The sequence below is a fragment of the Micropterus salmoides genome, unplaced genomic scaffold (genome assembly GCF_014851395.1).
Source record: "Micropterus salmoides isolate LMB-PRFRI ecotype aquatic unplaced genomic scaffold, ASM1485139v1 Ms_hic_scaffold_3, whole genome shotgun sequence".
Classification (NCBI taxonomy): Eukaryota; Metazoa; Chordata; class Actinopteri; order Centrarchiformes; family Centrarchidae; genus Micropterus; species Micropterus salmoides.
In genome coordinates this window covers 37,538,026-37,563,893 of record NW_024042261.1, presented here as the reverse complement: position 1 = coordinate 37,563,893, position 25,868 = coordinate 37,538,026, and the positions used below count along the sequence as shown (strand labels likewise).

General features: G+C 40.5%; 1 protein-coding gene across 3 annotated transcripts in view; it reads right to left on the bottom strand.

Annotated features, from left to right (window-relative positions):
* The window catches only part of si:cabz01090165.1 (uncharacterized protein LOC100333421 homolog), a 358,553-nt gene that overhangs the window by 26,080 nt on the left and 306,605 nt on the right, over positions 1–25,868 (bottom strand). For all 3 annotated transcript variants that reach the window (XM_038694085.1, XM_038694087.1, XM_038694088.1), the window contains 3 exons: positions 25,533–25,773; positions 21,476–21,688; positions 21,010–21,320 (listed from right to left, as the gene is read on the bottom strand). In XM_038694085.1, coding sequence (XP_038550013.1) covers positions 21,010–21,320; positions 21,476–21,688; positions 25,533–25,773 — 765 coding nt within the window. The remainder of the gene's footprint in view (positions 1–21,009; positions 21,321–21,475; positions 21,689–25,532; positions 25,774–25,868) is intronic.

The following is a 25,868-nucleotide window of genomic DNA, read 5'->3' as shown; positions in this document are numbered from 1 at the left end:
TTGAAACGGGCATAATTAAAGTCGTGAAACGTTGCAGTTTCGTTAGGTTTAAGCACAGAAAGTACTTGGTTGGGTTTTGGCAACAAAACTACTTGGTTAAGGTTAGGAAAAGATCATGGTTTGGGTTAAAATAGCTATGTATGTCAATTAAGACTTAAGTTAACTAACGTTAATGTCAATTTACCTCACTCGCCTAAATAAAAACATTTAATGTTTTGTTTCGAACGGGACGCAAACCCTGTTCTCCTGCTTCAAGGTCCGGGTTCTGGCCCTCTATCCACCCCAATCACCTCCTTACTTCATCTTTTCTCTTAAATATCATACTTGCCTTTACCATCAAAAACTGACACAACAGGGCTTCCCTCAATACGTCGAACTATGACGTCAAAGGGATCCCTAGTGCGTCACAAACTGACCATTATGGCTCTTGACCAAGCGTCCATATGTGACGACTTGGGAGTGAGACCGGGTTGATTTTAGCTGTGCCGGCATTTAGATGAGCCTGTTCTGATTTCCCTAAATTATTTTGAACACAGACAGTGATGGAGGAGAGACGAGAGAACAGCTTGTAAAAATAACTGAAGGAAAAAAAGAACAAAGAGAGAGAGTATTCTGGGCTGCAGAGAGAGAGAGGAGGCGATGTTATCGATGGAATGATAATTGAGCGGAGAAACGTGGGAGCTGTGAACTAGGCCACCCTCTGAAACACGCCTGGACCGACTCCTTCACTCTGTCACACACATGCAGCCACTCACAACTAATAGACATGCAGGAATACTAACAGAAGAAGAGTAAGATGTTCTGACAGGTCAGCCTTTCTTCTATCATAGCGTACTATGTGGTAATGTGCCTACCATTAGGTTTTAACCTTTTTACACTAAAGTTCCACTGATAAATATTTCATCTCGAATCATAATGTGTGATGTGAAAGGCGTTACCTGCAGGGACAAATCCTAATGAATGATCTTCTGAGCTTTCCAGCCTCTTTTAACTCCTAGTTGTTTGGGGTTTTTCTAACACCACATTTACTGTCTGGTCCGGTCTCGCTGTTTCCACAGGCAGCGGCCGGCAGCTGTATTCATCAAACAAGATCTGATAAACCCACTGTCCACTACCGGATCAGCACCAAACAGCAGGTGAAGAAAGTGGAAGCAGATTAAGAGCAAGATGTTTTTCCTCACGAGTTGGTGGAGACGAATCACTTGCCAGACAAGAACATCATTCTTGCCTTACCCGATGTCTGTTCATGGCAACTACCATATTGATTAGGGTTGGGAAAATATTTTGGTTCTGGCAAATAAACCATGGATAAGGTAAGAGTTAGGTAAATACATCATGCCCATCCACCACCTCAGCATCATTACTTGGGAGACTACTTCCGGCAATTGGACAGAAATTGTAAGGTCACACACACCACTCTTAATGAAAGGTAATGTTACTCTGATTGTTCTTATGTTGTGTATATATGATGCTTTGGCAATGTTGTTATTACATTCATGCCAATAAAGCTAATTTGAATTTGAATTTGAGAGAGAGAGGAAAAACATCTGATTTGATTAAGAACATGTATACAAAAAGTGAATGTGCTATGAAGATTGGAAACAAACAGCGTTCTTCTCCAGGGCTGGGGAGTGAGGCAGGGATGCAATCGCAGTTCAGTTCTCTTCAATCTATATATCAATAAATTAGCGAAACAATTAGAGAGTTCCACGGCACCTGGCCTCATCCTGAACGACACAGAGATCAGAAGTCTGCTGTATGCAGATGACTTAGTGTTGCTCTCACCTACTAAAGAAGGTTTGCAGCGGCACCTTAACCTCCTTCAGAGATTCTGTCAGACCTGGGCCCTGACAGCAAACACAGCAAAGACTAAGATAATGATCTTCCAGAAACAATACAGAAGGTTACACACAATTTCTATTTAGACACCACTAAATTACAACACACAAAAAACTACACTTACCTTGGCCTCAACATTACATACACAGGGAACTTCAACATGGCTGTGAAAGATCTGAGGGACAAAGCAAGGAGAGCTTTCTATGCAATCAAAAAAGAAACATTAAAATATATATTCCAATTGAAATCTGGCTTAAAAGTTTGCAATTTGTACTAGAACCAATAATTCTATATGGTAGTGAAAGCTGGGGGCCAAAACTTAATAATGAATTTGACAAATGGGACAAAACAATCATAGAATCTTTCCATACTGAGTTCTGTAAGAGCATCCTGCAGGTGCAGAGAAAGACACCAAATAACCTGTGCAGAGCAGAGCTCGTCCAATATCCCCTCTTACTAAAAATACAGAAAAGCTGAAACCAGAGAAGAGTCCCCTCAGCCAGCTGGTCCTAAGTCCCCAACAGCCTCAGGACAGCAACACCAACTAAAGCAGACCAAGCCAAATTATCAGCAAGCAGAAAGAAAAATATATTGAATACTGGAAAGAAACGACCAAAACACAAAGTAAATTACACTGTTATCTGACCCAAAAAAGAGAATTCACACTGGCAAATTACCTGAGTACAATAAAATGTCCTAAACTAAGAAAAATGTTACAGACTGAGTGAACACAGCCTGGTCATAGAAAAGGGTCGACACAGACAGAGCTGGCTACCACAAGAGGAGAGACTCTGCTCTCAGTGTGACAGAGGACATGTAGAGACAGAGCTGCACTTTCTAACCTCATGCCCCAAATATAAAACACATTGAAACACTTTGCAAACATTTCCCAAATATACCCCGAATTCAAATACATATCAGACAGAAACTCCTCTATTTACTGGGAGAAATGCCCAAATGTTAAATAATTGCTGCAAAATATGTCTCCTCATGCCATGAAGTGAGGACAACCAGTGGAACATATACACACACTCACACGTTACTGTTTCATTTATTTATTGTATTTTAATTTTTTTAATATATTTTTATTTTTTAACACACACAAACACAGACACTTACTATTTTATTTATTTATTTTATTTTTAATATATTTAAATTTGTTTAACACACACACACACACACGCTTACCGTTTATTTATTTATTTAATTTAAATTTTTAATATATATTTTTTTAACACACACAGACACACACACACTCACTGTTTTATTCATTTTATTTTTAATATATATATATATATTTACACAATTACTTACGCTTTGATTACTTTATGCTTTAATTACTTGTTTAATGAAATGTATGGGGTTGTTTTTTCTTATGTAGTATGTATGATGCTTTGGCAATATTGTTGTTACACATACATGCCAATAAAGCTAATTTGAATTGAACTGAAATGAAACGAGAGACACAAAGACAGAGAGAGAGAGAGAGAGAGAGAGAGAGAGAGAGAGAGAGAGAGACTAAATCTGAGAGACACAAAGAGAGAGAGAGACAGAAGTGTGCTTGGGTGTATGTTTGTCTTTGTGTTGGTAGCTGTGTTTACAACTGTATTCTCTCGATGCATGTGTGTGTGTGTGTGTGCCTGTAGATGCTTGTGTCCTTTGTCTGTGTGTACCTGTGGGTCTGTGTATGTCCTCTGTGTGTGTCCTATATATTGTTCAGGTGTCAGCCGGCGCAGGGCATTGCCTATTTATCAACAGTGGAGCGGAGGTGACGAGACAAGGAATGGAATTATAAAGCCTAGCCTGACCCGCCGGGCGGGTGTGTGTGTGTGTGCATTTCTGTATGTGTTACAGTGGGAAACATGGTGAAAGGGCAAAAAGAAAAAGATAGAGAGATAGTGTCTAAAGAAAAGTGTTTCCACATTGTGAGTATGTGACTGTGTGTGTTTGTGTGTACTAGAGAGATACAAACAGTCTGTTATCGAGGTCTGGTCTATAAGTGCTGCAGCGTTCTGCGTCAGACTAATGGTTGAATGAACGCCTAAGGCTCTCTCTCTTTCACACACAAATGCACGGACACACACACACAGAAACAGGTGTTGCCTGTAGCCTTGTTGTTGCATGAGGTAAGTCATGTTTCAGCCCGAGGCTTCGATACAGAACTTTATACAGCACCACAGTCAGGGTTGGTTGGTGGTTCAACTCCCTGTGAAGCTCAAAGGGCAGAGGAAGGCACTTACTTGCAATACTGTCCGTGTTATTGATTTAAGAAGGTATAACTTAACTTTAACTTTTTTTTGTTCCTGTAGGGCAATTGGTTTTTGCAGCAAGACATCGATACGAGACTATAAAACACATAAAATACTGAATGTTCTGGGTGAACAACTGGGGAATAAAGGAATAAATGATTAAAGTGCTTGCAAGAATAAATTGCTAAATTGCGGGACATCAGTTACACAATAAACAGGACAACAATGTTAAATACAACATGGATATGTAAATAGGCTTACAATTCAACAGCCGTATGTAAAAATAATGTATGTCATTCTTGGGAGCATCCGTATGCACTCACGTTGTTGACTCCATCTTATCAGCGCTACTGTGGGACCCACAGTATATTTTGTAGCTCTATTTTTAGTTCTCCGCCATTTTTTAAATCAAATCCATCCATCATCAACCGCTTATCCTGCGTACAGGGTCGCGGGGGGGGCTGGAGCCAATCCCAGCTGCCATTGGGCGAAAGGCGGGGTACACCCTGGACAGGTCGCCAGTCCATCGCAGGGCCACAAAAAGAAAAACAACCATTCACACATGTCTTTGGATGGTGGGAGGAAGGCGGAGCACCCTGAGAGAACCCACGCGGGGACACGGGGAGAACATGCAAACTCCACACAGAAAGGTTTGAACCCGCGACCTTCTTGCAGTGAGGCGACAGCGTTAACCACCGCACCACCCAAACCAAACCTAAAAGATATTAATGACTCTGCAAAATGTTGTAAAAATGCTGCAAAATGTAAAAAGTATTATTTGATTTAGAGTTACATAGTTTGTTGTTTGTTTCAAGAACTGTATCTAAATATAGAAAATGCATATCATACATTCCAGTTATCTTACAGTACATAGGTCCATATAGGACTTGTGTAAATCCATCATCTTAGTGGAAGCAGGCTGAGTGAAGGCCAGTGAAGGTTATTCTTTATACTAAAGCTTTCTATTCTATAATACCCAAGTCAGAATCGTGCATAATGAAAATTTGAAAAGATCCAAGATAACTGCAGTTTAAATATGGCAGTGTGTATCATTTTAAGTTTTGAATAATGCAATGCTCATAATGACATGAAATACGATGACTGCCATTTTGGATTTAGAGAGAAGCGGGACCCTCAAGCGTTGCCTCTCTTTCTGTCCATGACAGCTTTGTGAATAATGCAGCGGCCACGACCGTATAAAACAGAGCCGCTCAGGATTTCACACGAGACATGACACTAAATCCAACCCATCACTCAGATTACATTTCATAACGACCACTCCATGCTCACATTCTCTATGTATGAGATGGCTATAAGCTTCCTTTCATTTTATGCTACATTATTAAATGAAACGGTTGAGAGAAATGTAGCTCACCCTGCCAGCATATATCTTTTTATCTTTTAAGTAAAGGTTGCAGGTTTGTTTCCTATATTGGCTGGACTGTACATTCTGTTAAAGCTGTTGAGCAAGACATCACTCTGGATTGGATCAATAACTTTAAGGTGTATATTTGATCAAGTGAGGTCATTACTACCGTGTCCCCGCAACACTTCTCTGTTTAATTGCCTTAAATGACCTGCATTTAGCTGGAGGCTGTGTGAATTATGACTCAAAAGTTGCACAATGTTGTTATTAGTGCAGGAAAACCTCTCAGGGTGGAGGTTAGATGGATGGTTGGGTCAACGAGGGGAGTGACTTGGGAATGTTGCCAACATTATGTCTGCAATGTTTCCCTGAGCTTAAAGAATGGTTTAGGACAAATATACATTTCTGATCTTCTGCTACGTTATGAACCATCCAGACCTCTCAGGTCATCTGGGACAGGGCAGGTTATTAGGTGTAGTAGATCTTGTCCTGTATCTCCAGTGATGAATCTTAAGGCTGAGTGAACAACCCGATTTCACTCCCCAACTTGTCACATATCAACGCAAGGTCAATCGGCGTCAGTTTGTAACTCACTGGGGATCACTATGGCGTCATAGTTCAACATTGGGGGAAACCCTGTAGCGTCAGTTTTTGACGGTAAAGGCAGGTTTATGATATTTAACAGAAAAGACCGAATAAGGAGGTGGTTGGGATGGATGGAGGGCCAGAACCCGGACTTTGAACCAGAAGATCGGTGTTCGTGTCCTGTGTGAAACAAACAGTCAACATTAGTTTTTTTTACGTTATTTGCGTTAGTTTACTTACATGTTATCTGACGAACATAGTTATTTTAATCCCACCAAGATCTTTTCCTAACTCTAACCAAGTACATTTTGTGCCTAAATCTAAGCAAATTGGTACGTTTCACAACTTTAACAACGAGCCATTTGAAAATGGCGATGTTTCACAACGCTAGCATTTTATTTTGAAAATCTAACCTGACATTGCATTTCTATTGTTGCTAACTTTACCGGACATTGCATATTTATTGTTGCTAAGCGTTGCTAACTTGACTGCAGAGCCAAAACATCTAAATATGAAGCTATAGGGTTTACCCAGGGTGTTAAAAAGCAATGCTAAAGGACCTTGACCAGGTGTCTATATGTGACAAATTGGGAGTGAGAATTGAGTGATATACAGTAATGCGTCTAAATATTGAGAGTGGAACTGGCAACCCGCCCATAAATAACACCACCATAGTCCACTACAGAGAGGAAAACTGCTTCAACAATTCTTTTTCTAGTAAATAATGGCAAGCAAGATTTATCTCTAAATATAAAGCCCAATTTCAATTTCAGCTTAGATAACAACATGTCAGTATGGACTATAGTAAGGGTCTTCATCCACCCAAATGCCTACATATGTATAATGTTACACTCTCTTTAGTATGGTGTTAACTAACATTAATTAACATAAGTAATTACAAAACTTCCATAGCCAGTATTTCTTGCATTTGATAACAGCATCTATTTTGTCTTTGCATAGTTTAGGACAAGTTTCAAATGATGAAGTATTGACAATCTCCCTTTTAAAGAGGCCTGGGTTAGGGTTAGGGTATAATAAAACCATCATTACAGACTCACTACGTGACATTATGTGCATCCTAATAGCAGAAGATACAGAATACATTCAACAGTGTTGTTTTTTTTAAATCTCCACATAGACAGAAACAACATCCTGTGAACTGTCCAGTACTTTTCCATCAGATATATCCACAGAGGCATAACGGGAGCACGGCAAGGACGGCTTTTTGAATAAAGGTGTACCAATACAAAACCCTACAGGGGGTGAGAGCAGGCCAACAAGCCGAGTGTGTAATTGACAGCAGTGAGTCAGCGCTATACAATTAGTACGGAACCTGAGGGAAGCACCTGGCAGGCTGTCAGCCATCTGACAACACAACGCTGAGGGTGGCAGAGAGAAAATCTCACACCTGGAAAAATGTGGACCACAAGCGCCAGATTTTAATGACCAAATATGCTTTCAGGGAACATGGAACTCAAGTTTGAACAAACCAAACGTAACAATTAATTGCAAATATCCCTATCAGAACTAAAACATCAACAGAGTTATCTTTAATTCTATTTAATTTAGTCTTACTTTTTAGTTTGTTTCCATTGCTGAAAAGGTGACTTTAAGGAGATTCCACAGGAAACTAAAGGTATAAAATATACATGGATAAATCCCTTCACACCCTACACACAAGGTCAGGGTGAGAGTTTCTCTGCATATCATCACTTTCATCGCCTCTCAGCCTCTGAATATCAACAATGAAAGAAAGAGAGCAGAAGAGAGACAAGAGAGATTGCAAGAGGATGGACGGTGAAGATGAGCAGAAGAAGAACAAGCATCCTTGAGTAGATGAAGAGACGGATAAATAAAAAGCACAGCCACACATGTTTAATGCCATGGCTCATTCACAACTCAATTCACAAAAATGTGTGTTTGGTATCAAAGAGATGAATGAAAGCAAGAGCAGCTAAAGAAAGTGATAACTAATGTCTCATAGTCAGCAACACAACGAAACCTGTAAAAACTGTCCTTCCGGTCTGCGGTTTGAGCACAGTCGGTGTTTAAAGTGATGTGCAGGATGAAAACACTCTAAATTTGGCATTTAAAATGTTTGGCCTTCTTAGCACACAAGCTTATAAAACAATTAAAAAACAATCCTGTAATTTTCAGCCAAGCAGACAAATGAAAAGCCTCTGTAGAAAGAAGAGCTGGTGTTGAATTCTTGCACTGGTCTGAGTTGCACAAATTAAATTCCAATCATCTCCATTGTAAAGACTAAAGCAGAAGTTTCAGATGCCGGTATTTCAAAATATCCGCCTTATAAACCGCAGCTACCTGCATAAGCTCTGAATTTATTTTGTATTGTATGTTTTGTCTTTTTTCAGCTTGATGGACCCAATAAAGACTGTTGACAGGGTCCTCTAAGGAAACAGGCTTGTCTGGCCTTATGTTTGCTGCAAGAACTTTTAGCCGAGGTCATAAAAAAGTAGTAGATGTCAGACTTATTTTACTGCAGATAAACACGAGAGGCCATATTTTCGAGGAACGACTTGGACTTAGCAGTGATGCTTATCAGCCCAGCAATTGCTCAGAATCCACTCACATCATCAGCAACTATAACACTTTTTCCCATTGCTGCCCTCTCATCCTATGAAAAATACAAACAAATAATGATGTTGCAACCACAGAGGATTATGTTACAACGAAACTACATATTTGCAGCTCACGTGCGTTTGGAGGGTAAGATGCGGGTGGGAGGTAATGACGGTAAACGCATCTCCTCCCAGCATCAAAGTTGTGACTGGATGTGTTCACATAAATAAAGAATAAAATTGATCAAATTATTTAATATACTGTAATTTTTTACACTGGGACTAAGCCTACAAAGACCTGTAAACAAAAGGCTTATATTCAACGTTAGAAATGTTTCTATTTTTTGGCACCCACAAAGTCAGTTTGTTCACTCAAACTACAGTAGAAGAAAGCAGCTAACCTTCTGTCTAATTTTATTTGAGCACAATTTTAAAAGACTGACTTGCTTGAGATTTGAATGGAAACGGAGGCAGAGATGGATTGACAGTCATATAATGAAGAGAAAGTGAGTCAGACAAAGAGACAAGGGGAGAAAGACAGAAAAAAGGAGAGACAGCTGGCAGAGAGGAGAGTGGGCATCATTAGTGGGGAAAGGGTCAGCGTGGCCTCGGGTTGGGTTTACTGTGGGGACTTATTACACACATGCAGGGATGTGGGTGTGTTCGGAAAGCATTGTTGCTGTCTGCTGAATGAGAGACTGAGGCAGGTGAGGGAGGTCAAGAGATAATGGTGTCAGATATAGACACTGGTCTACTGTGTGTGGGAGAGTGAATGGATGACTTATATAAAGATACAGATACAAAGAATTATATCAAGACTGAAGTCAGACGCTAGAAACTGTAGATAAATGTGTTTGTTCTGTAAAAGCCCCTTAAGGCAAACTGTGATTTTTGATATTGGGCTACATAAATAAAATTGACTTGATGGTCAATTGATGGACCGATGGTGGCGGCAGAGGAAAGGTCACGTTGTAAATCATAAGGGATTATCCTCTTCTTATTGTCAGCTTGCCAGGCTCAGACTTTTTGTTTGTTTTGTTTTGTTGAGCTGTAACTTCAGTCTAAAAAGTGTCAGTACAGTAAAGATGTAATGCGTCTTAAAAAAAGTAAGGTAAAAATAAAATGCCGACATTTAGCATCAAAAACATCCTTGTTGACATCATGTTTCCAACAATGCGCTACCTCATCGTAATTCAGCAAACTGTGGTGTTAATTCTCATTTCATTATTTACTTTCTCCTTGATTTCTATATGTTACATATAAACATACACATATGTGAAACAAATCTAAATGATTGTCTGTTTCTCTTCTTTCTTTGGTATGTCCTTATGATGTTTGGTTTGTCATCATTTGTAACCTAGGTTTTTAAAATGTAACACATTATTACTATTATTACACATGTTTACTTACATTACTGACGTTAGCAATATAAACACAACATTTAATCTCAAAGTACAGCTGAGGCAAATTCAGTCATGGCTTGTAGAGTTGTCAAAAACTAAAGTGTTGGAACACTCAAGCCCTCTATTCTCTATTTTCTGAGGAGGCTGAGGTCCTTCAACATCTGCAGGACAATGCTGAGGATGTTCTGAGTCTGCGGTGGCCGTGCTACACTGTTTGCTGTTGCATGCTGGGGCGACAGGTTGAGGATGATCCACACGGCCAGTGATGGAGCGGGAGTGGAGCTGGACTCTCTGTCGGTGGTGTCAGAGAGGAGGATGCTGTCCAAATATGTGTCATCTTGGACAGTGTCTCCCACCCACTCCATGATGATCAGACACTGGAGTAATTTTAGTGCAAGACTCAGCACCACAGGAAGTCATTCCTGCCTGTGGCCATCAAACTCTCTGAAGTGGACATTTCAAGGTGCTGGTGACTGTTCACGCACACTATAAAAAAAAAAATCAGGTGATCACTGAAGTCATAGTCTGGGAACTAGAATGTCTCTACCAAAATCTATGTTAATCCATCGAGTTTATGTTGCTGGACTTCAATTTGAACAAGTGACATTGCCATTCTTAGAGCCACTAAAAACAGTTCCCTGGTGATGTCTTTTGCATTGATGGGTCCTTTTTGCTGACTTGAGAACTCTCTTCAGAAGTTCTTACTAACTTTTCAACTTTTATGCAGCAACAAGGAGGAGGACGATTTGACCTCCTGCTGTCTGTAGAAGTGACACTGAGAGCTGAGCTCTGAGTGTGAGCAGGAGTTAAAACCTTTTGATTTGATCTCAGCCTAAAAGCCCAGCTGTCATCTTCTGTACTGAATGTCTTCTGACTGGAGACCCAGCTGGACAAAGTGACATTTGGCTGATGGAGGGAGAGCAGGGAGAGAATAAAAACAATATCCCCCTCTCACCCCTTGCGGGGTGGTCGCCACATCTATCACCGCGGCCTTCTTCTGCTGTTTGTCGATCAACACAATGTCTGGTTGGTCGGCCATCACCGGTTTGTCAGTCTGGATCTTGAAGTCCCACAGGATCTTAGCTCGGTCATTCTCTACTACCTTAGGAGGTGTCTTCCATTTTGACCTTGGGACTTCCAGCCCATCCTCATGGCAGATGTTCCTGTACACTATGTCAGCTACCTGGTTATGGCGTTCCATGTACGCACTTCCTGCCTGCATCTTACACCCTGCTGTTATGTGCTGTACTGTCTCAGGTCCTTCAGTCCAGCCTTTTCCAACCACTGCTAGGATTTCTTGATATCAGCCACTTCTTCTATTTGTCTGTGGTACATGCCGGGCAGCGGCTTGTCCCTATATATATATATATATATATATATATATATATATATATATATATATATATATACGTGCTATGATAGAGTGAGGGAAAAGAAGGAAGAGAAAGAAAAACTTTCTAAAGATCTGTGCACTGATAGAGTGATAGAAAAATTGGGGTCGGAGACAAAAAAAGGAGTGGTGTAGTAAGAGTGGAAAGCTGATGCCTCACCGTCTCAGCAGAAAATGACCAGCTGTCATTTCCTGGACCCTTGCTCTCCTTCCTTTCTCCCTTCCAGCCTCACTGCCACCTACCTATCTCTGTATCAGCTGAGTCAAAGAAACATCTCTTATTCAGAGCACTCCATCAATCTATACCTCCCTCTATCTCACCTCCATTCGTCTTTCTACTTTTCCATTCTACCTCTCTCTCTCTTCTTTAATCTCTCCTTCGAGAGTCAGGCAAGATGGTAATTAGAAAGCCAGTGCACACTCAAATTCAAATTCTCTCTCACACACACACACACACACACACACACACACACACACACACACACACTTTCTCACACTGTGCTTTATAAAGCCTTTCTTGCAGACACACACTCTCCTGTGTGGGACAGAAAGAGAAAGAGGAGCAGAAGAGAATATTAAAGGAGGGAGAATCAATAGATTCATTTCCTGGTGCTGACAGAGGTTGATCTCTCCCTGGACCCATAATCCTTAGAGTGTGTGTGTGTGTGTGTGTGTGTGAAAGAGAGAGAGAGAGAGAGAGAGAGAGAGAGAGGGGTGAACAATAAAGCTGGTCAGGTTATTCTTGCCCTGGGGCAGAATTGAGAAGGGGGAGGGAATATTGTAAAAATACAACTTCCTTTCTTCTCCTCCTCCTCCTCCCCTCCCTGATGCCTCCCCCTAACTCTGCTGGGAGTCCAACAGACACCGAGAGAGGGCAGGGGGGATGTCGATCCGTTATCTCGATGCTTCGGTTCTTCGCTTTTCTGCCGGCGCAGCACGCTGAACTGAAAACCCGAGTGTGCGAGGAAACTGAGATGAAAAATAAAAAAAACAGCAGGGAGGAGGAGGAGGTGCTGCGATGAAAACCAGGCAGTTAACACTCAGGTCTGACCAGCTTTCGACTCGCTCTCTCTCCATCCTTCACCCACCCTCTTTTCTCTTCTCTCTGGCCTTTTCTTTTACTCTTTTCTGTCTCCTTCTCGCTCCCCCACGATTTGCTCCTTATTCTGGAAACTTATGATCTTCAGATTCATAGCCAAAGTTAAAGGCCGAAAGACTTTTACAACTCATCTCTTCAAAACTGTGTTCAGAGAATACTAATTTGATTTAACAAATGCATTTTGAAATCTAATAAAAATATTATTGTAATTATGGTCGGGTGTAGCATTTTTCCAAACCGTGGTTCACATCTTACGTCCTGCACGTGGTTAGGATTAGTCTTCAATCTATCTATCTATACATGGTTACTTTATTTTACATCTCTTTTTTTGGGAAGTAATTTGTTTACACGTTGTTTTCAGTGCACTGTTACATTTTCAATTATTTTTTGGAACGGCCATATTATGCTAGATAGAGGCAAAAGCTTTTTTGAAATCTAAAAGGAAAGTTACCTTCATTCCTTGATTCAGTGTATCTTACATCTCTACGCTTTATTACAAATGCAAAGTCCCTCACTCACCATTGCATTCTGATCTGGTGGGTTGGACATCGCTGACCACCCGCAGAAAACAGCACTGGTATATTTTTATATATAAAGCCATGCTAGGTAAACTTCCAGCTTACCCCTGTACTCTTCTCTGTCTCAATTCTGCTAGTGTTAGCTTTTTAATGTACCCAGGGTTTTGACAGATCTGGGGATTTTCATACTATGCACCCTGGGCATGGAATAATTTGCAAAAAGATCTTAAGCTAGAAACGTGTATATCAATTGATAAATTTAAGAGCATCATAAAGAATGTGGTGAAGGAGACATGTGGTTGTTTTTTTGTTTGTTTTTGTGAATGTATGTAGCATTTTAATATGTTGTGTTTATGTATGGCTGCTACCTTGGTCAGGTCTCTCTTGTAAAAGAGATTTTTGATCTCAATGAGACTTCCTGATAAAATAAAGGTTAAAAAAAAATAAAAATACAATATGATGTGTGTGTTCAATAGTGTGGTATAAAATCAGCTGAAGATTAATGAAATTTTGTTGTCAGGTCTTCAGGTCTTGTTATTCACACATACTGTATGTCTGAGTTATTTCCACATTTAAAGATTAATATTATAATTATTTTACTCCAGATATCAGGAAAAGGTCTATCGATCGTTTTCTCACTGCATCCTTCCTTTTCTTTCTCTCTTCATAACATTTATATTGTCCATGTTGCACTAGTGTTTGTCTGTTATTATGACAGCTACAGTATGTTATAGATTTTTCCTCTGTATATATACAGTTTCCAACATGTAGCATTCATTTCTTTTGTGCCGCTACATTTGAGTCAGTCTTTCACTGTTGCTGTGTTCCTTCTCCTCATGTCACTATGAAAGCTGTTACGGCTAATAGCACAGAGCAAAGCTTTCTGATGTCAGGCTACGCTAGTGGGAAGGAAAACATCTGATGATAGGTTCCCAATGTGAAAAAACCTGGATACATTTTTAACATCTATTTCATTTGTAACACATAATTTGTTCGGCTGAACTGTGCTTCCCTGCAGCATGGGCAGCAGTGATAACCGCTATGATGGTCACCGAACTAAAAGTTTCATCACCCCATTTGTCACGCCATTATGATAGGGCAGCAGTAGCCTACAGAGAACAGCTGGCGCCTTTGGACTGGAAGATCAGCGCCTGTAAACCCTCCATCCTCCCACAATCCCTCGACAACTTGCATGATGAGCCCCAGAGCTGCAGCTCAATAACCGGCTGACTGCGGCTGCTCAGTTCACACTGCAGTTCACCAGTATTGGACATCTCCCAAATGTGAATGTGAAGCAGCCCGGTGAATAACAGCAGGCGTGCTCACTCGAATTTCCCTGGAAAGATAAAGGTTAGAAAAAGGCCGTGCACAGTTTGGAAGAGCCATTTCTGGGGAAGCTGACTGCATCAAGACTAGAATAGTGGGAGAGCAGATTTTAATGAGGGCTTAGAAAATGTAGAGGTGTCTTTGAATCAGAACTGGTAAGCTTTGAGTCTGGAAAATTGAAAAATAGCATATAACTGGAAGTGCAGCAGAGAAGATATTTTTATTACAGGTGTGCAGGTTTTACAGTTTTTCTCAGTCGCTTTGGTGCATTTCTCAGATCAGAATTGAAACTCTCAAAACTAATTGTTCAACCTCCACATCGTTATTCATATCCTTTGCCTACAATTGTATACTCTAGCGAAACGAAATGTTGTTTATCAAGGACCATAAACAAAGTAAGAATAGACCACAGCAACATCACAATAGCAACACTCATACCAATACTCAATACCAGCAAACAGTAACAACACAGAGTGAGAATTAATATATATCTTTATATATATAAAAATCGGATGTTCTTTTCCCCTGAGAACGGGATCATTAATTTTCTCATGCGTTTCTTTAGAATAATTTCAAAGCAATTACCAGTGTCACTTATGAAGTAATCCACTCTTATGAAGTATAGTATTGTAACAGTGGTGCATGTCATATGGTACAGACATGCCCATTATGACAATAGGTTTAGGATGCCAAGAGTCTATGAAGATTCTCTCTCATCCAGGTAATGGGATATCTTGTCAACGGAAGTGTGACCGAACATCTTCAAGAAAACTACGATTGCCTTTGGATATGATGCAGTAAGATAGCAGGTTGCTGCATCTCCTCCATTTTTCTTTTGCATTGTGCAGCTGTCAAGGCAGAAAATGTCCCACCACAAACATTTTAAAGGAAACATAATTGCTGCCTTGATTAAATTCAGTGACGACACTTTTTACAATAAAGGAAATGCGATATTTTCGTACTGCGGGGAACTTGTAAGAGGTGATCTTTGTCTTTAGCACCAGATACTGGGGTTCATAGCCCAGGTTCTTCATGTGGTTAGGTTTAGGCAACAAACACACTTTGGTTAAGGTTAAAGATGATTAAATGATACTCAAGTAAAATGCTGTCTCATGCTTCAAGTCACTGTCGACTTCTCTAACCACGTGCAGTAAACAGAGCTGTAAAATTGGTTTTGATGCTTTAGTTGCTACGAGTGGATGTTGCATTACAGATATCTTCAGGTTGACATTTTGCGTATACATTTATTAAAAATGTTTCCTCATTACGTTGATAAAATACAGAATGCTTGCATTATTAACCCCATTTTGTTTCTATTAAAGTGAATTTGCTGTTGCATATTAGTAGTGTATATATAAAAGGCAAGGTTTGTGTCTGCTATCAAAAGATGAAGTTAAAGTTGGCAGCATATGTTGTATATGGACACTGGAGACAGTGGTTTAACATGTAACATGCTGAATCACTAACTGTATGTGAACAAATAACTATTGTCTACTGATAGTTTGGAGTGTTCGATATGTACTGAGTCAGGACTGGCGGGGACTGCTTCCAGAAAATATTCATATGCTCGTACTCCCGCCTGCTCTGCTTTTATATACTGAACAAAAAATGCTAATAACAAAAAATCTGTGTCAGTGAGCACTTCTCCTTTGCTGAGATAATCCATCCACCTCACAGGTGTGGCATATCAAGATGCTGATCAGACAGCATGGGTATTGCACAGGTGTGCCTTAGGCTGGCCACAATAAAAGGCCTTAGGCTGGCTACAATAAAAGACCACTCGAAAATGTGCCTCTCGAAAATGGAACCACATCCCAATTTGGGATCGGGAATCAAACAAAATCACCACTTTTAAGGCTAGACTTAAAGCTTAGACTTTTCTGTTTGACAAAGCCTTTAGTTAGGGCAGGATTGAGCAAACTTTAAATTATTAAATGTTTTTTATCATTTTATTTTGCTGATTTTATTCTGATTGTATCTTATCTTGTGATTTATTACATGCATTCTGTATTTTATGGTTTATTTCATTTAATTTCAATGCATTTTGTGCAAGTGTATTGGGACCACGTCTTTTGGTGATTTTGCACTTTAAATACAACTTGACCTGACTTGACTTGACTGACACATGTTTTCCCCTCTGGGCTTACTGAAACTGTGTGCGCTTGATGTGTAGAACATTCGATACTACAAACTTGTATACTAAACTTGGCTGCTGCCGGCTCGCATTCATATTCGCTGGCCTCGACACACCCTTACATGCCGAACTACAACTTGTATGCTGAAAAATTCAGAAAAGACTGCTTTGGGGCTTCAGCGCTCACCAGTTTATCATGTTAGTGTGAAAACTCTAAATACTTTACGCATTACGTGGTCCCAACCCAAGGCAGCGTAACACTTGAACCTCCCAGCACTACTCAACATTACATAAATAAATGCACACGGGCAGCCAGTGATCCTTCACTGTGTTAGGTGAAAAAGAACGACATGATGCTCAGAAAATAAGGGCCAGAAAAGGACAATTCACAACAACAATGGATGTGAAGTGTTGCACAGTACAGTGCGTGCCTTAGTATATGATTATGAACAGCTCAGTGATGTAGCTGCCCTGACTGGCAGAGTCTCTGTAAAGCTTAGGACCAGACTGCAGAGGCGGGGCAGAGAAGGGCAGAGTGGGCGTCATGAGTCTCTTCTATTACAGCGTACAGTGGAGAGGCCAATAACTCTGCCAGAGAGCTCCACTTGTATTATAAAATGTTTTGCACTTAAAGTCAAAAGTACAAGTACTGCCACTGTGAGCTAAAATTGGTGTTTTTACTTGAGTCATGGATTATATGGGAGGCCAGAAAAGCCACGGCGACAAGAGCTGACTGCCTGTTTATAATAGGATGCATTTTCTCACAGTCAGAGAGTGTACGGTGGCCAGCAGGTACAAAGTTTCTGTACAAAGACTGTTTAATTTAGATTGGGATGTTTGAAGAGTTTTGTCTGTTGAATAACATAACACAGTTACCTGTTTGCATTACAACATGCTCTTGTCCAGATGAGACTAATGAGCAGGAAAGCTTTTTTTTTTGGACATTTTCATCAACAACCCGATTGGCGCTCAACTCCTGTTCCGTCTAAACCTGCTGGTGGCTCCGCAGGAGCAACTGCGGGGTATAAAAGCAGAGCTCATAGGAAGAAAAACAGCTGGTACAAAAGCCAGAGAGGGTGAATTTCTTTCACTCTCCATACTCTGAGTTTCCTTGCCGAGCGAGAGAATCAAATTGTTGACCTTTGAAACACAAGATGCTGCATCTCTGTGCCTTCAGGCTGCCACAGTAGAGTGAATGTTAAAAGAAGCTAGAGACAGTACCTGTTGTAAATACTGTAGATACTCAGAAAATACACAGCAAACCTTTTCTGTTTACACGGCACTGGTACAGACACAAGAGCTGAAAAAAGCAAACAAAAGGAACCAACTGAACTACTCTCATTTTTCCGTCTTAATTACTAAAAATGTAAAGCCTTTCCTGTTTTAATAAATGAGTCTGAAAGTCTGAGTCACAGAAGATAAATGAAACTTAATCATAGATTAGCCATAAACCACGTAAGAAACAAACAAACTGCTGGAAACAAACAACAGCACAAAGAACCTGTTTACAGCTCCTTGTTAATTAGCCGATTGTATTAATATTGGGTTTTATTAAGATGTAAAGGCCAACAAATCGAATAATGAACTAAATAACTTGTACTGAAGAAATCAAGTCAAGTTGCCCTTGATTTTAACCTTCCTTGGATAACGATGACCTGGATGAGTGAGAGCCTACACAGACTTAATTTGTAATTGCCTTCCAAAGCAACACATAAAAGGGTTTTCTGATTTGATGACGCCCATCGACAGGATGACGTTATTTCAAAATCATTTTGAGCATTCGGAGTCAGAGATATTAATCATCTTTAACAGCTACAATTTCAGAGACTGTCCTCATGCTGTTGAAGTTGATTATGATGAGGGGAAGGTTGTGATTTGGGTTAAAATAACTATTTTGTTAAAGTAAGTAGGGCTCCGTCATCGTGGTTGAAGTAACTGCATGTAAAAGAAAACAATGTTGAATTTCATTAGTCTTTATTATGGGTCATTATGAGTTAATGGCTGCTAGAGGGATTTGTTACTTAAATCCATACATATAGTTTTATGGCATTTAAGGAAATGATAGCCACTGGCTTTTTTCCTGTGAGGACAGACTGAAATTGTAGCTGTCAAAAATGACTAAAATCTCTGACTCTGAGTTACAACTCTGCTGCTTTACGGTATTTACGATGTGACAAACAGATCAAAAAATTTGAAGATCGTGGAAAGGTTCATCAGAATGAACGCTTAGGAAGCCTTTGCAGATGTTTTGCATTAATTAGCTGATCTCTAGAGCTCTTCTCAAATCGACATTTCTGTACTATAAATTCTTTATTCTAAAATTCTAATAGATTTTGAGATACTGGAGTTTAGATTTCCATGAGCTATAAACCGTATTCATCAATAGAAATCTTGCAATCACTGAAATATTTCACTTTATGTGTAATGAATCTAGAATATATATGAAAGTTTCTGTAAAACCTCCTCTTAACTGAAGTGCAGGGGAGGTCGTCTTGCTTAGCCTGCTGACACCAGGCTGCCTGGTCCTAACATTCTGCTGTCAGTGCAACATCCAGCCATGGGAAAACGATTAGGTCACCCCCGCGGCTCACTTTGAAATGATCCATTTGGATGCTTGGCACTTGACCATGTGTTCTCTCCGATTGAAGGCTAGAAAATGGTCACTTGAGTGCCTTTGGTTTTTGGTCGAAATGAGAATTGAGGCCGCGGACATATTTCAAACTGTCATTTGTCAGCCCTCCAAATGCTTCGTAATAACACTCAATTATACATTCTGAATGACGTTGCTAGGTTACAGAGCTGGCAAAGTGGCTGATGGGACCATCCAGTGGTCACTCGGTATCGTGGGCTGATAGAGGGTCCACACTCGGCCACTTGGCAGCTCAAGCCTGAAACATGCTCTGAAATCCACATCTGGTGATTAGGATGTGCAAATCAAGTCAACAAGCTGCTGCACAGGAGGATTCAGGTTTGGAGACAGACGTCAGGGAAGTTTCACTGCACATTATCCTCTCAAAAATGTATAATATATGTATTTTATAGCAGCAACTTATTTCTTGCTTCCTCCTTTGCACATTTGCACATTTTTGGTAAGATATCCTTGTATTTGTTTATTATGGCATACTTTACTTCTTTCTCCATTATAGAATTGTTGCTTTACATTAATCTTAACATTCTGCCTTGCTTTAATGATACACTTTTATATTTTTGCTACTGCATCTTTTACTTCCCATTTCGTAGACAGGCTCATCTATCGGTTCTTTTTTCCATGTTTTTTTCTACTGCTTTTTGCTGCTGAACCAAAAAAGGTTAGCTCCATGGTAAAACCAGAATACAATATTAAAGAGATCGCGAAAACCTGAAAAGAAATGTTGTTCCAACAACTAGTATTATTCATCATTATCATCATCAAAAGAGCATAACACCACTGCAGGATGATTCAGGATTTTCATTAATTGTTGTTTATTCTAGGGTGGACTTTTCCTTCCACCTGTGCACCTTTGTGAGCAGATATTTTTTTCAGCTTACTCATCTTTTGTTGCTGCTCCCTTCCAAAACATCTGAAACAGTCTGAAAAACCCTGAAACAGTCTCCTCTGTGAGGAAGACCTTGTTGATAACTACCCGCACAGGGATGACATGTGTTTGGAGTCACTTCCTTGTCTAGTTTTTACCTTGTAAGAATCTTATTTCTCCTACATTGTAAGTACAAACACAAACATGTAAATACATAAACATAATCAACTGGCCCAGAGGACAAATAAACAGATTCACACACAAACAACAACAAACTCGTCTGCCAGTCAAATTACCAAACTAAACACACACACATCGGAAATATCATGTTGTTAGAAACTCAGTCAGCTAACACTAAACATCCCCTTTGCTGCTACACTGGGTCTGTCAAGCCACCTGAGACTATAATCAGACAGCTGCCTGCATGGAGCCTGATATACTAAGGAAAACAAAGACGTTGAAAACATGTAGATCAGTTTAACCTCCTAAACTGCATTGTTGCTGCACAGCCAAAACATCATTCAAAGCCACAGAGAGTTTAAATTCTACTGTAGTTTGATGTTACACTACTGAGTTAATGGGAAAAGTAACCTTTTGACAATATGTCATGATGACTATGTTTCGGGGCGGCTGTGGCTCAGGAATTCGAGCGGGTCACCGACTTTTTCAGCAACTCCATTATGTATCCTGAGCTATCATCAGTATGTTCTGATAAAATTCAGAGCACAGCAATGAGGAAATGTCTTTGTTTCTCCATAGCTTACTCACGATCCAGTGCTGGTTTCCGTTTACTGCATCTGTCAGGACCGTTCTTTGTGTTTGCTTACTCTGGAGCATCCGGACTGGAAGCCTGTTGTCTTGTATTTGGTCTAAAACTGTGTAATACTAGTAATCCTGTCTGAACACTTTCAGACAGAATTTAGGAGAAACTCTTCTTATCAAAGGAACCAAGTTACTTCCAGCACAATATCTTACCCTTAGCAGCCTCACGCACACACTCTCTTACCTATATATGAGTATATCGTCTGTAGAGCTGTTGTACTGGATCTGGTACATGCGGACTCCTGGTATGTGGTTCTGCGGAGGCCATCTGATGGTAGCAGAACTGGACGTTAGATCCGACACACTGACCCTCTGCTGGTCGGACCGGGCATGACCGCCGCTCACGTTGGACTTGATAGATGTGGGGATGTCCGAAGGCCCCGGGTTGGGGTCCAGTTTAGGGTCAAAATGTGGTGAAGGGTTGACGACTAACTCAACAGGGGCGGTGGCCTCCCCAGCTGCATTAGATGCTATACACGTGAACTTTCCAGAATCCTAGAAATCACCGGTAAAAAAAAAGGGAAGGTCCAACATTTATGCTTTAATGTGAGTAACTCCCTATGAAATCAGTTGTAATGAACACATGGAAAAGGCATGACAGACCAAGAGATCCAGAACCACATCCCATGAAAATAAAACCACATCTCTACCTTGACTGAAGCCTTCAGGATGTCCAGCGAGCCGTTCTCGTAGCAGATGGTTCTGGACGTGTTGCTGATCAGCTTTCCATCAGGACTGACCCAATGTGTCGAAGGTTCAGGGTCGCCAATGGACTTACAGCGCAGGCTGACCTCCTGACCCTCCATCACAAACATCTTGGAGGTGTGACGAGTTATCATTGGTGGCTCACAAACAAACTCCTCCTGTAAAGGGACCAAAACATACAAGTCACCATACTTTAACTGATACAAAAGAACACATCGTCACTGGTACAGAAAAGTACAGTACTAACAAAAGCAGAGATGTTGATAATTTCATTGCTGAAACAGTTTTTACATATTTTGCTTTACACAAAAAACACAAGAAAAAGAAGCAACAGATGGTGGTACAAGTGAGATAAAATGTCCAAGAGTTTCGGGGAAAACATGCCACTTCAAAAGAGACAAATTCCAGATTTGCACGTCACATTTTAATGCAAAACAGTAAACTTTCTCTGCATACAGTCTCTGACTAGCTTCCAGTGGTGTTTTCTTCAAACAATAGACTTTCAGAAGGAGTTCAATTGTTTGCACACTGAGATTAAGCGATCCCAAAATTTAAAACCCACCCACTGGCACCTAAGCCAGTATAAAGCTGGCCAAAACCCTGGAGGAGTATTACTGCTAGGCCAAGCAGGGCTAGCCAAGGCTTACGAGGGCTTACTCATCATTCCTACCACTCAGTGTGCCTGCAAACCTTTTTCTGGGTCATTCTTTGGTCTTTTACCAGCAGAGAAGATTGCTGACCTGCTGACTGTTAGATTCAAATGAAGCACTAGTGAAAAACCAGTTTGTGTTACATTCTAACCCTCAATGGCTCCTCTGAAGCTCTGAAGGCTGTGATTGAACTGCGGTGTTCCTCAGTGTGAGTGTTAGGAAGTGTGAAAGTATGAGAATGTGAAGTTGGGAAATTGTACGAATACTCATTTGGTCTTAATAAATTTATATATGTTTGTCCAGATACCCCTCGGAGTCCAACGGGCTTCATCTTTTCCTCCCATTTCATGAAAATGTAACCTCTTGGACTTAAGCTTTCCAACGGACAAGAAAAAGTGCAGATGCAATAAGAAGCCGAGCAGCTTTCATCGATTTCAAAGCAGGGACTCCTTTGGCGGCTGATGTCTGACCCCTGATGGTTGCAGCAGAAGCTCACTTGTCCTTGCTATGGGAAAGAGGCTATTAGCTCTCTGAGAGTTAATATTCCCAGACACTTTGGTGACACGCAGGTCTCTGGATCGACCTCTTTACAAGGATAATCCTCTTATAGTGATCCTACAGCACCTCTCTTAAGGAGGTCCACGACTATTGCTCGAGGTGAGGCAAAGGTCTGTACATCATCCTCTCTAAGATGATTCCAATTAATCCCATTTTTATCTCATGGTGCTTACAAAGCTACACTTATCATTGTAGCTTTCATAAAGCCCAGAGGGGTCGGCTCCTGAAGAGCTCCAGGTGAGGCAAAAGCCTCTTTAAGGTAACATCTTGAACCACACCACTTAATTCAGCTGTTATCCCTCCAAGTATCAGCATAGTTCTTCTATCAAATAGAAGTATTTTCCTAGCACGTGAACAGATATCTCAGCAGCTCCTCGACCTTTAGTCCCACACCATCTCACTGCTATATGCAGCAATGACACATCCGTAGTGGTTTTGCTCTGAGCTCTCTGATTTGCTCTATAATGCCTGTTGTGGCAATTGGTTTTTATTATATAGCAATAATGAATCATCAATGTATCGACAAAATTATCCACATGTGGTGTCATCCACAACAAAGCAGAAGTGCAGCAGGGTGGCTGTCTCTTCGGGTAGCAGACACTGTAGATTTGTTATGCTCATAATAATGGCATTGCTTCATATTGTCTGGTACCGTCTTCCCTTCCAGTCCCAGGACAAAATGGCATTTGTGGCCTACTTCTATTTATGTGCCTCTTAAAGTATCTTATTAGCTAATATATGGATGTTTTGTACATTTTATTTTCTGGAGGTGTCAAATATGACAGCTTATTACAGACAAAAAACACAACTTACAGGTGAAATCTGTGATGATTTTAGTGTAAATGGCAGCAACTATGAGCTTACAACAGAATCATTAACAATAAATAAATATAAATATATATAAATACTGTGAAGGTTGTTAAAGTGCAACAAATATTACTCAAAGAAACTTGTACTTTTTACTTTTACTCAACCATGACACTAGTCCTCTGACTTATTAGGGGTCAGTGAACACCTAGAATGGAAATGGTTTACTAAAGCATCATAACTAATAAATAACCAAACTTTTAAATGAACTCTTGGCAGCTTCTTCCCCCATTAAGGAGAATCAGAAACAATCAAACTTTGATGCGCACATGTCGCTTGGATTGCCATACATCCAGTGTTGACAGTGCAATAGATCGGGCCAAGTGGTTGCCTCTCGAGGTCAGTGTGACACGGGACTTTTGGAGTTAACTTTTTTTTTATTTCTCTGCATGCTCCTATTTTGTTAAACCTTCTCATGTACTAATCTATGTTGCCTTTTGTAACATGTCCCAGTGGATTAGAAAAATAGCTCTACTGCAGTGATGTTTATTAATGTGCACTGTCGCTGTTAAATAGACCAAAAAATAAATAGAGCTATGTGCATATGGGTAAAGAACAAACGTGGGACCACATCTGTTTTATTTTTGCCTCTTATGACTTAATTTTACACAATTAGCTTAAACTAGATCCTGGTTATTTGCTGTGACATAACCCCGAGCCTTTTATACCCCCTCATTGTACTTAACAATATTATATAAGCAAGAAATACATAATTAAATGTCATGGTTCTGATACATTTTTGCATATAAAACTCCATAACTCCACACTCTCACCAGAAGGTTCACTCCTCTGTGACACCAACCATCTGCTCAAGTGTCCTTGAGAAAGAAAGTGATCATGCATTCAATGAGGCCTAAAGTTAAGAGAGCGAAAAAACATAATTTGCTACAGGGTTTAGTGGATTTTGACACCAAAGACACAGAATGCAACTTCTATGACCAACACAGATTTGTATTAGCCAGCTAATGCTGACTTTGGGCTCCTGTTATCATGAAGTACAATATTTGTGTTATTATTCCCACAAAAGTAACAAGATCAACCAGAGGCCACTAAATGCCATTATGAAACACAAGATGACCTCTCCAAAAGAAAATATCAACGCAGGCCCCCAGCTAAAGAGGAGCACACGCAACAAATGTAGGACCTTAAATCACTGTAATATCAACATATTCTCTCTCCCAACTCCCCACATATGGATGCTTGTTCAAGACCCCTTGGCGTCGCTTTTTAAAGCCCTGGGTACCCTTTAGTTTCTCTTTTGAACGTGTAGGGCTGCGCGGTCAAGTCAGTAAAAATAAATATGCAACGTCCAGTTAGACTTTAAAAATAAAACCAGTTGTTAACGTTGTGAAGAAAGCAAATGTACTTGGTTAGGTTTAGGAAAACATCATGGGTTGGTTACTATCATGTAACTTAACTTTTGTAACTTAAGTAACATAACGTCTGTAACTTACGCAACTTACGGAATCTACGTAACTCAACCATAAACATTCAATGTTGTTGTGGCACCTGTCCCCTGAATGAAAGTCCAGTTTCTGGCCCGCCCATCCACTCCGACCACCTCCTTACTTAGACTTTTCTGTTCTTTCTATCCTACACCTGCTGTTAGTGTTCATAAATGATGCTACAGGGCCTCCCCCAGTGCATCCAACTATGACTTTAAGTAGAGCAAACAATGGATCCGTTGCCCTTGTTCCATTGTTTTTCTTATTTCTGGACACTTAGATGTGCATTACTCTTACTCATTACTCTTATCCCTATTTTCCTATACTGGTAGGAACAATAGCTCTGCTGTACAGTACACACACTCTGACTTCTGACTTCTGTATTAGTTCAGAGCATTTTTCTGCCAGCGTTTCCTCACAGGCTTTAAAATCAGACTTTCATGAAGTGATAATAATGTAGCTCTGCAGTCAGTTCAACAAACCTCTCTAATGGTCCAGAAGTATTTGCCAGCCAGGTCTTTAGGTGAAGCACAGGTTTCTAGGTCATCCTCTCTGGTCAGTCTGCGAAGCCAGACCAGCTCACAGTTACAGTGTAGTGGGTTCCCACCAAAACTCAACACCAGCGCCGTGAGAGGAGAACCCTTCATCTTTGCGTACACTGGGATGCGCAGGAACAACGGGTCCGGAGGAATCTTCTTCAGCTTGTTGGATGTCATGTCCAGTCTGGTGATGGAGACAGAGACACACAGGGCGATGGATCAGTCTCTAATCAGACTCATGAGGCATTTAGCGGACAGGGAAGGGCTGAGATCAGTTTG